The sequence below is a fragment of the Sander vitreus genome, chromosome 16 (genome assembly GCF_031162955.1).
Source record: "Sander vitreus isolate 19-12246 chromosome 16, sanVit1, whole genome shotgun sequence".
In the NCBI taxonomy this organism is placed as follows: Eukaryota; Metazoa; Chordata; class Actinopteri; order Perciformes; family Percidae; genus Sander; species Sander vitreus.
This window is the reverse complement of record NC_135870.1, coordinates 5,577,021-5,595,111: the sequence shown is the minus strand read 5'-3', so window position 1 is coordinate 5,595,111 and position 18,091 is coordinate 5,577,021. Positions and strand designations below refer to the sequence as shown.

Below are 18,091 nucleotides of genomic sequence, written 5' to 3'. Positions count from 1 at the left end.
ATCGTCAGCAACGACCATAACATACTGTGCCTTCTTTTACTGCATAGACAAAACTAAGAGTGAAGAGTCTTTAACTGTAATGCACCCAGGCAGTGGTGGAAGAAGTATTCAGATCCTTTACTTAAGTAAAAGTACTAATGCCACACTGTAAAAATACTCTGTTACAAGTAAAAGTCCTGCATTGAAAATGTTAGTATGTGTAATGTTAATGTAAGTAAAAGAATGCAAGTATCCTCACATTTTGAAACAATTTGGAAACGATCCAAACAGTTCTGTCAATTAACTAAGTGTTTAATCTGCTAATCATTTCAACTGGATTTGTAGGCCGTTATATTGTTGGGAAGTTTAATTTATAATAAAACATTGTATTTTATAAACTATTTCTCTCTGAAATGTAGTTAAGTAGAAAGTAACAAGAAAAGAAAAGTACCTCAAATTTGTACTTAAGTACAGTAGTGGAGTAAATGTACTTAGTTACATTCCACCACTGCACCCAGATTTGGGATAAAACACAGCTCAACCTCTGGGCCTGAGCAGCCTAGGGCAACTACTCCACTTGTTGCAAAAAGAAGTCAGTTTCTACAGAAGTCTATGGGAAAAGGACCCTACTTCTCCCTTGATTTATTACCTCAATAAATATTGTCCTAACAAGTTTATGGATTCAATCGCTGCTTCCAAGTCTTCTTCAATACAGCATGATGTTCATTTAGTAATTTATGGTCCCATTAGGAGTAAAATAAACGATAAAGTAGGGGACGCTTTAGAGCGTGGCTACACGCCGACCTGTCAATCATGATAGAGGGATAGCAATGCTAACCATGGCACGGTGTACTAGTGTTGTAATACTCGAGACCGGTCTTTGTCTCAAGACCACTTTTCATAAATCGGTAAACTATGTGTTTGTTTTAACCAAAACTAGAGTTGTGATGGTTAGAAAAGTGGAAAGACGACCCAAAAACGGCTTTTCATAGTTTTATTTTGTGTCTGTCAACTTTGAATGAAGTGTATTTTACAATGCTAAAATTACTGGTGTGTTTAGCGAACACAATTTAGCAGATGTTTTTATGTTTAAAAAAAGGATCTTACTTTTTTTACAGAAAGGTTGACCTCCTTAGAAATCCTTTCCATAATGATATCAAGACACTGAGAATATTAATCTGAGCCTGTCAGCGGCAAAACGAGCACTTTTGTGAAGTTAAATACAAGCTGGACAATTGCCCTATTAACTTATATTGTAGCTTGTTTTGCAGCTGCCTACTGCAGCGATCTTACTTAATACTGGACCAATATCAAAGATTGTTGTTCCTATCACTCACTTAGACACAAAAACATAGGAAGATAGGGTTGAAGGTTGAAAAAAACGGTAGTTACCCTTTAACATCATTTCTGTGATTGGATGTAAAACTTCCTGCTTCAAATGCAACCAATAACTTGACTCTTTTCTAGTTTGAAATGTGTTACTGTTAACCCCTGCCCCCCCCCCCCTTAATACGCACTCCTAAAGTGAATGTAGGCGACAGAAGGAGAAAAAGAAGCTCTGACTGTCTGGGAGATGTCAGCCAAATCGTCGGTAACAACATTTTATGTATTATATTTTTTTAAAGACTTTATTTGCAAAACAACATCTAAAAGAAAACTCACAGCAGTGTGTAAATTCTGCAATGTAACGCTAACCGACACAGCCGGGACCATGTACCTACATTTTTTATCAGCACTAAGTAAGGAAGCATAAAGAAAGCTATAAGTGTAAGTGACGCTAGCGAAGCTAGCTAGCTAATGTTATTAACCTGCCTCTGTAGCAAAACTCTTCAGAAATCTCTTCACCCCTCACCCACAGTGATTTAGCGAATATTAGCTATATACAGTATTAGCTGGTTGCAGGGCATGGAATTAACACCCGACCACACGCCAAATGCGGGAGAATTTTGCAATTGGCGGGTAACACTGTCAATCTACACATTGGCAGGTAGCCAATGAGAATTGAGTGATTCAGACGCGCAACTATCGGTAAGCAGGGTACGCGGTTGCTTACGGGCCTGGTCCAATCAGGGGCCCGCATCACTGGAAGACATTGATTGACAGCCGGGGCCCCCTATCACATTTTCATTACTCACACAATCCCAGCAGTCCCACGTGCAGCCACTGACCAAGCGGGAGTGAGAACGGGTCAAATTCATTTCCTTGTTTCTGATATGAAGACGAGACGTGTGTGTGACTCGAACAGCTCACATTTACCAACAAAACGTTCAGCGATAGAACGTGCAAAACATTTCAGACCGTCCTGCCAACATGTATACATTTTAACATCAATGTACGCTGTAACGATTTTTCACTCTAAAGTCAGCGGCTGCTGTTTCAATCTGTCGGCTGTCTGCAGCGGGCGGGGCTGTTGCTCCGTTTCCCCCGCGACTGACGCACACACACACAAACACACACGGTGGATGCAGGAAAAAACACAGATGAGATGTACAGTTTGACCTAAATTGAGGACAACTACGCTTGTTATTGTAAGAGGCAATGATAAGTTAAAGTCCAATAAGTACTTTATTAAACCGTATGAATGTGTGTCCCAGCCCATGATAGGAAATTAACTAACAATGTAAAGCTCAACAAGCCACTGACAATGACAGATATGTTCATATTTGATTCATTCAATAAATTATTATTTTGTGTCTTAAATCCACCAGCCGTTTTCATATTATACCAACATTTGCAGCATCCTGAGCCTTTTTGGTAAGGTTACTAGGAAATCTCAGCCCAGAGTAATTAATTAATAGTAATAATTATTATTCTACCCAAAATAAGTTTCCTTTTTATTTATTTTTTTCATTTTAAGAACTATACAAAAAAAAATTGCAACTTTTTTGCAACAACTCATGTGTTATGGTGCGCATTCACCAGTGTCATCTCATCTCTTATATGCAGTGGCGTAACGAGCCAACACCGGGCCCCTATGCAGGATTATCAAGGCGGGCCCCCCTACTACAGCACGTGATGACGGAGCAATGTCCACGAGTAGGCTACTATCAATAGGACAGGATAGGATAAAAAAAAAAACTGGCTGGTAAAACGTCACTGTGGCAGGTGGATTTAAAAATCCACCTGCCACAGTGGCTTGTGGTCAAAAAAGTTAACTTCATGCCCTGGCTGGTTGTGTATATACTGTATGTTTCAGTTGTTTGGTGACCAAATGACTTGGTCTTGGTTTAGGTGGTCTTGACTACAACACTGCTGTGTACATTAAAATAGTCATGAACTTGTTTTGGGTGTTTTCGTCTTAGAACGTTGACCCTCTCCCTGTCAGTGTTTGTCAGTTCATGAAAGTTGCTAACTTGGTCGCCTTAAACTGTGGTGTTCAGTGTTCAGTTGTACTAAAAGACACTAAGGAGCCAGTTGTTAAATTTTCGGGTATATTGTGTTTTTAGCCTGTTATGTTGCTAGCCAGAATTAGCACCCCGATTAACATCACAGTTAAAGAGAATTACGGTTGCACATTGCTAACCGAGCTAGCTCGCTAGCTAGCATTAGCTGATAACTTGGCTCCAACCTCTTGTCCAAATATGGTTTCCAAAAAACCAAGATGACGACTGCCGAAATGCCAAACTCGATTTAAAACAGAGGTCCACAAACCAATGGGTGACGTCACGGTGGCTATGTCCACTCACAGTCTATGCTACAAACACAATAAAAAAGGTGACAGTGACAACACCATGAACATTTCTTTTGTATTTTCTAGTTACCAACAACACTCAAATATTAAAATGACTATAATTTGGATCAGAAAAATCGCGATGTGAGATCACAAAGTCATTGTTTAACAGCTCCGGGCTGAAAATTGGTAGGATAGGACAGAGTGTCTACATTCATAAATATTACATTCACGATCCTATTCAGCGGGGAATGCTAAAACAAAGGATTCAACTGGTGTTACATTTACTGTATTGTTTTTTAATGTCATGACATTTTTAAACAATTAAAGATTTACAGCTGGTTTTCTACAGACATTTACTTGGTTTTCTTCTTCTGCTCTTGGAAGAAGTCATTGCAGGCAACAGTCAGGGCAGCCACCAACACGACAAACTCATTGAAATCCACCTCGTTGTCTTTGTTCGAGTCCAGGTCGTTCATGATTTTCTCCACGAGCATCGGATCCTTCTGAGACTGAAAAACAAAAAAATAAAAAGAGAATATTAGTGCAACAAATATAGCTTTTAGTCTCATAATGATTCTTCTGTATAACTTGGCCTTGTAAGCCAATAGCATTGACACTTCAGATCCCTGTCAGAGAACTTAAAATACCTTTAACACATAGTAGATTTAGGTTGTAATATAGGAAATATCAGTCCGTGTAGGATTAGTCACAACCACGATTGCTTGGTATTGACTCAAGGAAAAAAGCCATCGGAGAGCAGAGTGATGAGCAGTAGCTGATCACACACACACACACACACACACACACACACACACACACACACATTGCTTTTGCTCATTTCCCCCAGGATCCAGAAACAAGACGTGGCTTTCCTTTAACACCCTCCAACCTCCGAGGCACCGGTGATCTTTACGTCGTGGCACTCATTAAAGTTAACATTTGTTAGCAATCCAGTCCACACTGAGAGCTAACTTACTTGAGGGATTTCTTTTTTTTTAATTAGAAAAATATCACCTCAGCTGCACGTTTTAAATGTTTTGATTCTGATGGTTAAAAAGACTGAAAGCTACATTTGAGAGAGTGAAAATGACATCAATATACATTTATTGATGTGTATATTTTGTTCTGTAATTTGGTTTTTCTTTTGTCTTTTACTTTGTTGTTTCATACTAACTGTAATCATACTCTATGTTAAAGGGATACACTATAAGCCCCTTGGGGCTCATAAAAATATTATGAGCCAAAAATAAATTTGACTGTTTAATTACATTGTTGTCCTGTGAAAACCACGTATCTCCAAAACATCAACTGTTCATGTTTTTTTCATTTAGCCTTGTGGACAACGTCTTTTTCAATAACGTATAATGTAATAATGTTTTTTGGTTTCATTTTTAAATATGGTTTATTTAGATTTCAAAGTAGGAGAATCAGTTCAGTTTATCTGAAAAAGAAAAAAAACTGAGCTACATGAGATGAGTCAGTGAGACGTCACAATGACTTGAAAAATAAAAGTGGGTCAAAATCTGAACTTTATATATTCAAACTTAAATAAAATTGATTAAATAAAATAAAGTAGTAAAAATAAAATAAACTAAAGAAAAATTCAAATTTCCAACTCTGAACTGAGAGACAACTTTAGCTAAACTGAAATAATCAACAAGTATAGAAAAGAAGCTTTCCTTTCCTCTGCTGTCTGGATTTTTAGTCGGAACAGCATCTTTTTAATACTACCCATTCATTTCTAAACTAAACTACCGGTATACATACACACAGTAATCTATCATGTCTTGGTTTTGGGAAGTGTCAATGTTTTCTGTCAGAGGAAACCGAGGGTGAATGTTACACTGTGGCTGCGTCTATTCTCAGAGGTGCCTGCAGCCCGAGGGGATGTGATGACATCATGTCTATTTTTGGAGGCGATATGGGCCACTGATGATGATGATTTGTGAGCACCTGAGGCTTCCCGTCCGCATGAGGGAGTATGAGAAGTCAGAAGAATAAAAAGAAAATAAATATATATATATATATATATATATATATATATATATATATATATATATATATATATATATATCTGAAGGCATCAGACGTTTGACTCTCAGGCCTTGACCGCTTTTTTAACGTGTTGGTCTCAATCATTTGGAATCGCAGGCTCATACACGCCGCTATCACGCGAACTCAAGGGGGCTGGGGTCTTATCTGAAATGACCTCATCTATCTCCCTCTCCACATCCTTTATTTCACACAGTGCTGGGATGTGAGAGCCACCAGCAGGATAGCAATCAATGAGAAAACAATTTTCTCAGACAAGGTCGGAATGCTCTCATTTTAAACCATCTGAACACAAAGCGCCATGCAAAGATCTGGAATAAGTAAATGACCATAATTACTATTGGTCATTATAGATCCATTGAGGAAATAAGGGAGATGTAAAAGGTCACACTTTGGTGCACCAACATGTTCCCAATCAGGGGCGGTTCTAGGGTCAGTGGAGATCTGCCAATGAGTCTGCATTCACACGTCTATCCACAAATATTGCAACAAAAATAAGTGCTTGACTAATAAAAACGGTTAATATGATCAGTTCTTGCCTGTTTTAACAGATACGACACTGATTAAAACAAAGCATTTTAAGCAATGTATAAGAAATTCAAGTTCCTTGAGAAAAACCATTAAAAAAAAACGTAACCAAAGCATTCATTAGAAAACAATTGGCCAAATTTGATGGCAAACGTAACAAAATGCTTCATCCAGTTTTAGACAAATATTCCGGCCACTTGAAATAACAGCTAATAAATATCAGCTGCCAGTGATGAAGCTTTTACAGCATAAGTCTAAGTGGACAAAGCAGTCTGCAATGTGTTTCATTGTGGTGTCAGGACATGAAGGCCTAAAGTCCTGAAACTCTCCCTGCAGATGCTCCAGTGACAAGACTGTGTTCTGGTCCGTCTGAACTTCACCTCGACTTTTCTCTGTTTAAAACACATTGGTTCCTAATGAGCTGATCAGGGTTTATACGTTACCTTTTGGGAAGACTTTTCTCTATTTAATGCAACAAAAAGCTTAGCAAACAATCTGAAAATTCTACTTCATGATGTGACAACTTCTATTTAAATACACAATACATGAATAACATGATCATGCATGTAGACATGTCTACTATACCATGAGGAAGTCATTGAGCTCTGTGGTGAGGAGTTCCTTTAACTCGCCCTTGTTGAGCTTGTATTTGTCTCCATCATGTCCAGAGTAGTTGTAGAAAACCGTGATCAGTGCATCCATTGCACCCTCGAGCTGGCTCCGCATTCTGCTGGAAAGATGAAAGAACTCATGCAGCTTCCTGACAATGAAAACGCTTCACGATTTACTCATGCAATATAATTAATCTTATTTCCATAAGAGTACAAAAACAAAACCTTACGGGAGAGGTGTTCTTACCTGGTTAGAGTCCCGTACAACTGTGAGGAGAGATGCTGCAGCACAGCTTGTTTATGAGGAAATGAGGAGAAGCTAAGTGAGCCTTCCTCTTTGTGCCGATAATGAATTCCACAGGTGAGACACCCATGGTAACCATCTTTCTTTCCAGGTTTTAATCAAAGTGGAAAACAAAACATGCCTCAGTGTAACCCTGGAGCCCCCGTGGGGATTCATCAGACTCTGGGCCATGCATGGGTCTTTTAACACATGTGTCTGCAACACTTAGATCCCTGAAGTGACTCCAGCCCTCTGAAGCACTTCAGAGGATGGGTTAAGACATGTTAAGGAAATCTACTTGCAGTCATCTTAATCCTCTGATGTTAAAAACCTTTTAACGCACAACATGGGTCAAAAATGACCCGTGCTCATTTTCAATATTAATTGATAAATAGCTGAATGTTTCTTTTCTTTGCAACATCTTTTTAACTAAAATACGTCATCACCCAGGATATGTGAAAATTCGTTATTTGAGTTTATATTAATCGTAAGTTAGTAAGTTTATGCTGGGTGTAAAGTCAACAGCATCATTTGTTTTCTAAAAAGAAAAAATCATAATTGCGTCACATTTGTTTCCGCAGCAATTCTGACATGTATTCATTTAGGAGTTCATAAATGAAAAGTGTGATGAAGTGCCCTCCTGGGTGCCATACAGTGAATGAACCTACCCAACAGTAAATAAAATACATATCAGCTATACCACAGCCAGATAAGTTAAAATGCCACTGCATGTTAATGGATCAGTAATAATAAAATAGTAATGTAATTTTGCTGTACAGCGAGCACTTTTACTTTCTTATACATTTTAATTGCATTTTGCTGATACTTGTCTACTTTAAAGCTTTAGTGCGTAACTTTTAGATATTAATGGACGTCCGTTACATTCAAGCCATTGCCAAATGAGTTGCTACAAAGCTAATTAAGACTATCAGCTCCACACAACTCTCTCTGTATTTCTCAGTATGACTATGTTCAGAAGATTGTGGCGTCTGACAACTTTCGCACGCAGAAGATAATTACCTCTTCTAAAGAGTCTATCATGTTTCTTGTTTCTGTCCTCCTTGGCTACTAGCAACTGTGTGGAGGAGGGGTGGGGGTGGTGCGCGCTCACGGAAGGCTTGCGTCATGTGGACGCGCCGACAGTGTTGTTGTCATTACTTAGAATTCCTCATGGGGGAGACATAAACTACGCACTATAGATTTAACCTAAGTAGCATTTTGACTTTTACTTGTATGGAGTATGTTTTAAATTGTGGTGGTGTCACTACTTTAAAAAAGGGTCTGACTACTTCTTCCACCACTGCTTAACTTGTTCAGTATTTAATTCTGGGCCAGTAAGCTCACCGGTCACCATGACTCTGAAAACTATTACAGTACCTTCTTTAATGAACCCTTTGCCAAGCCAAGCAAAACTGCAAACGTCAAAGTGAGCACAACAGTAGTCACAGAGATCCATCCAAAAATGTACCAATGTCACTGACATTAATCACTGAAGTTCAGACTGACCTCAGAGTGCTAACAATTATCACAGAGTGTAATCTGAAGGCAGTGACATAACAATAAAAAGATTCCGGGTGCAACCACAAGCTAAAATACTTGGGTTGGCATTATGATGTATTAATAAAGGTCATCAAACAAAACAAAATCAGTCACTGTTGGCCGCTCTGCTCAGATATTATTAGGACTGAAGTCATTTACTTGTCTCTGCTTCAACCTGGCTGCTCACCTGGCTGACTAGCTTCTGATTTTTCAGGTCATAAAGAAACAGGTCATACAGAGTATACCATACAGTTCTTTACGAAAAGCATACAAAATATAGAATATGACTCTCTGGGACAAAAGTCTGATTAGTTGAGCATAATTCAAGGACTCAGCATGTGAGAAATAAAATGTCTTCTGTTGCTCTGGAGGAGCTTTTGACCACAAAAGTACGTCAATAATGTCATCAGCCAGCATATATTTGGAGCTTGACCTATATCAGGGACTAACAGTCAGGTTTTCTCGGGCCTCTGCTGCACCAATTTGGACCATTTTTCCCCCAAGTCCCCCAAATAGGGACAACAATACCGGTGCTGAAGCTTGATCTTATATGTACAAGACTAATGTTTCCAAGTCAACACAGAAGTAAAGAGTGATCAGACTTGTTGACAGGTATGTAATCAAAATCAACTTGGTAAACTGATTATGTATCAGACTTTGCAGCACCAAATCAGTACCACTTGTGTCAGATGTCCAATGACCTTCCTCCACCGCGGCGCTGCGAAGGAGGGTCTGGCTAGACCACACAGCATTCAGGGGATGGGAGAAAAAAAGTGCTCTGGTTTATTGGCATTGGCATTTTGATATCCGGCCTAAATGAGTGAAATCCGGGGGAAATCCAGCGGAAATCCAGCGGAAATCCGCCAGCAACGGAGCTATCCCGAAAGTGGAACGTTGAGGATATAGACTACACTACAGATAGAGGGATACAGGACTTTAAAGTGTTGAAATGTACACCGACTTGCATTTCAGCTTTAGTGGGGAAGTCCGAACACAAATGATACAAACAGGAAGAACATCCCGTGCCCAAACCTGTCTACTAGAAATGACACATGTAGGCCTACCACTAATTTGTTTTGCCAAAGGAAACTTTATTGCTGCTTGGATTAAGTTTGGTGGGAAGTTTATATTATATATATATATATATATATATATATATAAAAATGGAGGTGATCTGGTGGATGATGGCCGTGCAACATCCTGGACTTTGATGCCAGAGATTGGGTGTGGTTAGGTTTAGGCATCAACAGCACTTTGGTTAGGGAAAGAAAGCGATTTCGGTTCATTTGGGAAACATGTTTCTCATGCATCAAGACCACGATCTTTTCTGAACCTTAACCAAGTGCTGTGACTGCCTGAATATAACTATCAAAATGTAAAAAAAAAAAAAAACATGTTTGTTGTTGCAAATTAGTATATAAAAAAGGTTATTTCTAGGGAGACAGGGTTGCCAAAGCAGGCCACTTATACATATTCCATTGACTTTCAGCTTCGAACGTCTTCCTCCCAAGAAACCTCTTGTGTCACTTCATATCAGTGAAATTAATCAAACTTGTTGTGACTTGCTTTGCTTGCCAGCAGGTCACCATTGTCTTAGTCTCACCTTGTGACTGGAATTCGTCATGTTCTCATCGGGGGGGTTTATTTTTAGCCACAGCAGCTTTCATCCTTTGTCATTTTGTGTCCGACGGCCGCTCTCACACATGAGAGTCCCTCCTCTGTCACTGTGTCATAACTGACAGTGGAGAATAACACTCCATTCAGCCCTCAGCCCCCAAAGACAACACCTGAGGGATGTTAGTTGTCAGGTGCGCCTGCAACTTTTTCTTCCACTTGCAGCCACGGAGAAAATAAGTTTCCATTTATTAAGGTGTTGACACAGTTTCCCCTCACAGCTGCTAATAGTAAGTGTTGTGCAGGGAGGTTATCCATTAAAACCCCTGACACCAAATCAAACACTGAGGTGGTTTCAAATCATTTCAGTACAGAATACACACGCCGAGTTATTTTAGATATCAGCACAGGAATTGATTTCAGTGCGTATCATATACAGGAGCAAAGCATTTTATTTTTTTTTAATTACCGGATAGAAAATAAATTGTAATATTAAAAGAATTGTCTCATCAAATGTTAAACAGTTAAGTTTAGACCGTTTAGTGGATTTTTAAGGCCATTGTTGGCCTTAAAAATCCAATTACAATATTTATCTCAGTTATACATGTCTACCCCTCTTAAAAAATACAAAACCTCACTCGTGACATCTTTTCTTAGAGATACATTTAAATATTTTGAGACAAAACTGAGACTTGTTTTACATTTGTAATGCAGGGATTTGAAAGCCCTGCACTGTCTTTAAGGGATAAAAACAAAAAACGTGCCTACCTTCATGACAGATGATGAATCATTTTATCTCCCCTTGTGCACCCTCAGGTCCTCTGCAGCATCTCAAAGGTCACTGCAAAGACAACAGGAGATGATGCTTCCATTGTGTTTGCACCTAAGCTTTGAAATGTCTAAGATAGAAAAATATATTTGAAATGAGTGCAACATGGTGAGGAACTTTGAGTACTGAATGTATGCATCTTTAATGTACTCATGTGTTCCCCTTCAGCACTCCAGTCTTTGCATTGTCAGACACACAATTTACATAGACTACTTGTGTTGATGCCACATGTGCAGTATAGCTTTATTTCATTTGTCAATTTTCACATTTTTTGTTCTATGTCTCACCAGTTTATTTGTGGCTTTTGTGCAAATGCACTTTATAGTTACCATTTCTATTTGGTGTATTTAATACCTTTTATATTTATGCTTAATTTTATATGTAATAGATATGCATAATGTAGGTTATACAATATATATTTTTAGAAATTATCTATAATAATAAGCTTTATTTATATAGCACCTTTTATACAGAGAGGGTAGCCAAAATCTAAACCAAGCAATCATCTGAGCAACTAAAAACAACATTGGCAGCAGATGTCAAGAATGTTAAGAATAGAATATGTGAAAGATAAAAAATAAAGCAAAAGGAAAACAAAAGAACAATAAAACGTGTAAACTAGGATACAACAAACATAGAGTGACAGTTAAAAACAGTGCTGTTTTCAATTGTCATTTTAAAATACACATTAGTCACATAGCTTGCATCTATACTATGCATCTGTCCTTGGTCCTCGGACATCTGTTGCTTTGAGGCTTTCACTTACCTGCATGAGATCAAGACATTTATCTTCACATTTTAACCATGGATACTAAGAAGTGGGAGGCGTTTCTAACCTTGTTGGATCCAACAGGTGCCACCACATTAGGTTAACGACCCTGCCTCCTGCAGGACAGGTGAGGCACTGCAGACACTTTTCCCATGTGTGAGATCAAACCTGCAGATGTCTCACACTGACTCTATACTCTTAGGTTTTCACCCACTCCTCTGTTGTGCACCATGAGCCTGACTGGAGACTCTGTTCGAGCGGATGTATACCTGCACCTGTTGATGAGCCCTGACATGATTCTGCTCCTGTTCCTTTCATACCTTCAGTGGTGTTCACACATGTTACCACACAGCCTTAGATAAAGAAATATACTCAGGATGAAATATTGCTGTCCACTTCTCCATTTCTGTTGCATATATAACAATTGAATTAGTCATTGTGCATTAATTAGTCTCGCATTGCCAGACCTTCCTCCACAGCGCTGCGAAGGAGGGTCTGGCTAGTCCACACAGCATTCCGGGATGGGAGAAAAACATGCTCTAGTTTATTGACACTCCTTTAAACCAATTACAATTGTCATGGGCGGCATAGTTTGCCAGATGGAGCAACTGTGCCTCTGCAAAATAGCCTCGGGAAGGAACTTGTTTTGGTGGAACATGTCGACGTTCAAAAGTTGTTTTAGTCGTGCAACAGAAAACTCAGATTCAACAGATAGTCTAGCTAGCTGTCTGGATTTACCCTGCAGAGATCTGAGGAGCAGTTAACTATAGTTCTCATAAATCCACCGGAGTTTAGAATGCCAACACAAAGAAAGCGGAAGGTGAGGGACATCCGGCCGAAAGAGGGACATCGGGCGGAATTTCCTGAACAATCCCGAAAATGAAACATCGTCGATATAGACTAAGCATATTTATGTGTCCACATGAATAAATGTCATTATATGTATGAAGAGTTCATATAGTGGATACAGTGGGTATAAATACTAAGTGGAAGTTCAAGTAAAGTGTAGTCCAAGGTGTCACCATCGCTGTGGCTCTGCCACTGGAGGATTTCTCACTGTCTGAACTTCAGTGACTGAATTTGACACTTTGTGTGTGTGTGTGTGTGTGTGTGTGTGTGTGTGTGTGTGTGTGTGATGAAGGCCTTTTTCTCCACAGTGGCATTGGACTTGATTCTCTAAATTGAAAATAAAAACGTATTTGTCATTCTACACGATGTACACAAGCCAATTGGTAGTTGAAATGCGTCTTTTTCGCGAATCCCTCATTTTGTTAACACAAAACACACATGCATTTTAAGGGAGTAGCGCAGGGTCAGCCATGATACGATGTCTCTAGAGCAGTTTGGGGGTTCAGTGCCTCAATGGATGTGCTCTCTCCCTCGGGAGTGAATGGAGGAGTCTCACACTATTTTATACAGTCTGTGGTCTCACACCTTGTCATCATCTTTTCAGACACCAAGCGGTGCTTGTTAGTGATGTGTAGAGTGCCACTTCTCAGTTATTTTACCAACAACTGTCTGCCATGTTGCTAACACAGAAAGAACTAGAAGGGCTTTTAGACAGAGCCGACCTCCGCCAAGGCCAATAGTTCATCTATAATACATAAATCTGCAACTGCAGATATTTCCAAAACTATTAGCACCAGCAGTCAGGATCACTAGGAAACATATTTGCACAATGGACAATTTGAGGACGACGCTCTGTAACGCTAATAAAATATAAAGTGATAATCAATCACACGTCAAAAACTGAAAAATTCAGCATCTAAACGTCACCGCTGAGTGTCTGTCTGTGGCTTCCTGCATAGCAGCTGCAAACATAAATCTGTAGCCCCTCCTAGTGGAAAAGTCACGCCACGGGTTACTAATGAAATTATTTGTGCATCCGACCCTGTAGTTTGGATCTGCTCCAAATTTGTATGGGTTCTATCTTGGCCCATGCTAGACCGTCAAACCAAGTTACATGAAAGTCAGGCCAGTTGGTCTCTAATCCTGCAGACAGACAAACCGAGCCTCATTAGCAGAGGTAAAAATGGTTTGCGTCCGGTCACCCGTAGCCACTAAAACAAACTTCTTCTTATCGTATTTGATAATGTGCCAACAGCCGTACTCTATATCCCGAAAGGGTCAATTCTTTTGGATCATCTGAGTCAGTGAGTGGGTGGCCAGATCTCCTACAATTTAAATTATTATTTTTTTCAACACATAAACACAGACAGCTCCAACAACACACTGTGGCCACATCTGACTTAGATCCGTGATATATGATGTACAGATCACATGATAAACTCAAGAGATCCACTCACATGAACAGCCTATGTTGTGGAAGTATAAATGGGAAGACATCATACAGTATCTATATGTACATACAGGTATACGGATAAGGAAACATTCCCATTACTGTCAACAGTGATGCAACAAATGAACATCTGAAGAGAAAGAAGGAAAAATAAAAATAATAACAATTGTTTTAAGAGAATAAATAATTCATAAACATAATATATCCCACCTTATAACCAAAAATGTCACTAAGCCAATTTTGATTATTGCCATCGACTATTCCTTTTAAGACGTGTCAAATTCAAGGCCCACGGGCAAAATCCGTCCCCATCGCAAATGTTGATCCGGCCCGCATATCAGTTTAGGTTCAATGGACATTTTGGCCCGCCTAGTTGACGGGAAACTGTTTTCAAACTGCAATTACGCGACACTCAGAGCAGAATTTGACAGATTTGCCGACTTTGAGACTCAGAAATTCCCACAGAAGCAGAGAGTTTTCATATTTAGGCTGTGAAACAGGTTGTTGCGAGTCTGCTGTGTGGTAGCTGCTTTTAAAAATGTAATTTTATTTAACGCCCTAAACTCTACGATGAAGGAAGTTTCTTGCTGACTTTTTTTTAGAGCTTTATGTCGAGCAAACTGAAAGCGAGAAGACTATATGAGACATGCATTAATACAGTCAAAGATATTTCAATAAACCCTACATGTCTGGCCCTTTTGAGTCTCATTTCCCAGTGTGGCCCTTAGTGAAATTGAGTTTGACACCCCTGTTTAAAGACAATTGTTGTAACTATTTTATAAAGTTATAATATACAGTGTTATCCTTAATAACAGTGTAGAGACTAATACACAAATAATCCCTCTCAATCATCACTTATGTGTCTGTATCTGCAGAGAGCTGTCCTCTGCCTGGATTCCCTCTTTTCTTCTTAGTTTTGTGAGTGTGGGACGTTTAGGCGATACTTACTACATAAAATACCTTTAAAGGTTATTTTTACTTCCGTGACTTTCAGAGTTATTCCTCTGGGTGTGAGGGTGCATTGAGCCTGAGGCTGTAATAGAGTGAGTGTTGTCAATGAATCACTGACCTTTGGAATCTCACAGGCCTTTGGCCATATTGAGTCACAGCCTCTTTACATATTTTATTGAATGGGCTACTCTCGTTGTTACCAGTATAGTGACTATGAACAGTACAGATAAATATCATCGGTGCACTTAAATTCACTTGAGAGGACTTTTCGTCATTCACCGAGTGTCATCTAAAACTGTGTCTTTGGTGAAGACTTGGTTTTTACTGCCCTCTACTGGCTGATCAGGGCTATCAGCTCATATGCTGAGGTCTGGTCTGCTCAGTGAGCATGCTGCTCTACTGTAGTAGGGCTGGGTACCGAATTCAATACTTTTTAGGCACCGATCAAATTGCCTCTAAAGTATTGAGTATTGAAAAAATGTGTCATTTAATACCACATTTCAATACCTAAATGAGTAAATCTCATCAGCGTCAGTGAGCCAATAAGCACGCAGCATGCTTCTACCAAGATCTAATAGACCTTTTTCACGGCAGACATGTTGACATGTCGTAGTAGGAAAAGCACAGGTGTATTCAAACCCATTAATGATGGCTGCATTCCACTTAGGAGAGGCCCTGGTATTGTGCATGCTGACTCCCTGAAATAGCTCACTGGGACACTTGATGGAATTGAGCCATCGTTAAGGTTATCAATGTCAGCTGTGCTTTTCCTACTATGACAAGTCAAAATGTCAGCTGTGAAAAAGGTCCATAATGTTTGTGAATGGCTGTCCAACGTTACATGTCGTAGAGACACACAGGGAAAAACTCTACGTTACCCACAGAGATGGGGCTCACGTAGTAGGAGCTGAAAAATTAATAAAAACAGCGGTGTCTAGAGAGAAGGTATGTTTTTATTGCTTGCAAGCACCTGCCTTCTTTCCCTGCATCTTCTCCCTATTAGCCTATAAAATGACGTGTTTTCTCATGTGGGACGGGAGAAGACACAAAATCAATGCATCTCTATTATTGTGCGGGCATAAATTCTTAGAGTTTTGCGGGTGCGGGCGGGAGTGGACATACACATTGCGGGAGCAGGGATGAAGACAGTCGCAGGGTTGCAGGGCTCTACTTTGAACCTCAGTGTTTGAGGCAATGTGGACAACAAGTGGACATGTGAACATCTACGATTCCAACAGGGCAAACTTCAATCTGCTGTCTCGCTTTGCCAGACCTTCCTCCACAGCTCTGTGGAGGAGGGTCTGGCTAGTCCACACAGCATTCCGGGATGGGAGAAAAACGTGCTCTGGTTATTGGCAGAGTGATAGAGAAAGACATGAAAAAAGACTTCGGGAAGGAACTTGTTTTGGTGGAACATGTGTACGTTCAAAAATTGTTTTAGTCGTGTGACAGAAAACTCAGATTGGACAGATAGTCTAGCTAGCTGTCTGGATTTACCCTGCAGAGATCTAAGGAGAAGTTAACCATATTCCTCATAAATCCACCGGAGTTTAAAATTACAACACAAAGAAAGGGTTAGGTAACGGAAATCCGGTCCAAAAGAAGGATATAAGGCGAATTTCCGGCGGCAACAGGGCGTTCCCGGAATTGGAAGGTCATAGTTATGGACTATTTAATCTATAATACATCATAATTTATTAGCTCATTTTATATTTTGTATTAATAATCTAAATCTGCAAAGTAACTAAAGTTCTAAAGTAAATGTAGTTAAGTCAAAAGTACAATATTTCTCTCTGAGATGAGTACAAGTATAAAGCAAAATAAAATGGAAATACTCAAGTAATTGTACTTAAGTACAGTACATCAGTAAATGTAAACAGATACATTCCACCACTGGTATTGATTCGCTGTGTAATATTGGTGTTATATTATTAAATCATTCAAATTTGAGTCATGTCTCTTGTCGTGTCAGCTGCATGTGGAAAAAAACTCCATATAGTATTTCATGTGTTTTTGTGTTGCGATGCTGTAATAAAACATTTGGTGTCCTGGCTCCTTTCTCACTGCTTCTCTCTTGAAAGCAGACATACTGTTGATCACTGTGATAGAATCTAATGAAACATAAGTGATAACAGTAGGAGAGTATATGTTAAATGACCCTAATGTCTGACTATGAAGCACATGGTATCACATGATATTTAGTGAGACTTCCGCTTTCTACTAAATGATTGTGACCCACCATAGAAACAAGAGCTGTGGTTGCTGCCCCGGTTCTTTTTTTCTGTAAACAAACTCAAACTGAGCCCACTACAGTCCAGCATCAAAGAAAGGGCTTTTCAATTCCTTTCTCATTTGACAGCTTTTCTATGATTAATGACTCATTTGGGCTACTTGTGTGTGTGTTTAATTTGTACTGTATGTGCTTGATGATGTATGAATGAGAGGCAGAAGCATTAACAGGCTGATTATTAACACGCAGCAGTGAATATATAACTTACTGTTATAGGCCTTGTAATGCTTTCATTCTTTCATTCCTTTAATGTTAACAGCTACAGAGCAGCAGTTACACACACAGCTCCTGTAGTTTTTTCTGATAAAGTCAAGATCACAACTAAACGGAAGCGCTCTCTCCATGATTTGGGGCAAAAATGAGAGCTGTTGTGGCCCCGCTCTTGAATCCTGGCTGCCGTCCTTGTGCCCATGAAAAAGGTCCTTTACAGAGCGCCTTCTTTTAAAAAGCGGGGGGTAGGGGGGCGGGGGAGTGGAGGTGGGGCTTGCACATATATAAAAAGCCTAAGACAGTCCGCCTGTCCAATTTGGCACAACATGACCAGACAATTTGCTGTTTCCTAACCTATACGAGGAAGCTGTTTGGATCTTACCCTGCTCATTCACTCCTGGGGCTTGTTAAACAATAATCTCCTCGGATCGGCCTTTCTTTGGGAAGAGAAAGCCACGTTAGTG

The 18,091-nt window shown here is 39.6% G+C and overlaps 1 protein-coding gene across 3 annotated transcripts; it reads right to left on the bottom strand.

The window, feature by feature from the left end:
* Nucleotides 1–3,737: 3,737 nt before the first annotated feature.
* Nucleotides 3,738–11,921, bottom strand: s100z (S100 calcium binding protein Z). 3 transcript variants are annotated; one of them, XM_078271460.1, is made up of 4 exons: nucleotides 11,875–11,921; nucleotides 11,048–11,120; nucleotides 6,818–6,962; nucleotides 3,739–4,161 (listed from the first exon to the last, which is right to left on the bottom strand). In XM_078271460.1, the coding sequence occupies exons 3-4, from the start codon at nucleotides 6,956–6,958 to the stop codon at nucleotides 4,006–4,008; spliced, it is 297 nt and encodes a 98-aa protein (XP_078127586.1). In that variant the 5' UTR covers nucleotides 6,959–6,962; nucleotides 11,048–11,120; nucleotides 11,875–11,921; the 3' UTR covers nucleotides 3,739–4,005. The 3 variants fall into 3 exon arrangements, with proteins under 3 accessions (XP_078127588.1, XP_078127586.1, XP_078127587.1); XM_078271461.1 differs by having other exon boundaries at nucleotides 3,740–4,161; nucleotides 6,818–6,959; XM_078271462.1 differs by lacking the exons at nucleotides 11,048–11,120; nucleotides 11,875–11,921 and adding an exon at nucleotides 7,091–7,137 and having other exon boundaries at nucleotides 3,738–4,161.
* Nucleotides 11,922–18,091: the final 6,170 nt, after the last annotated feature.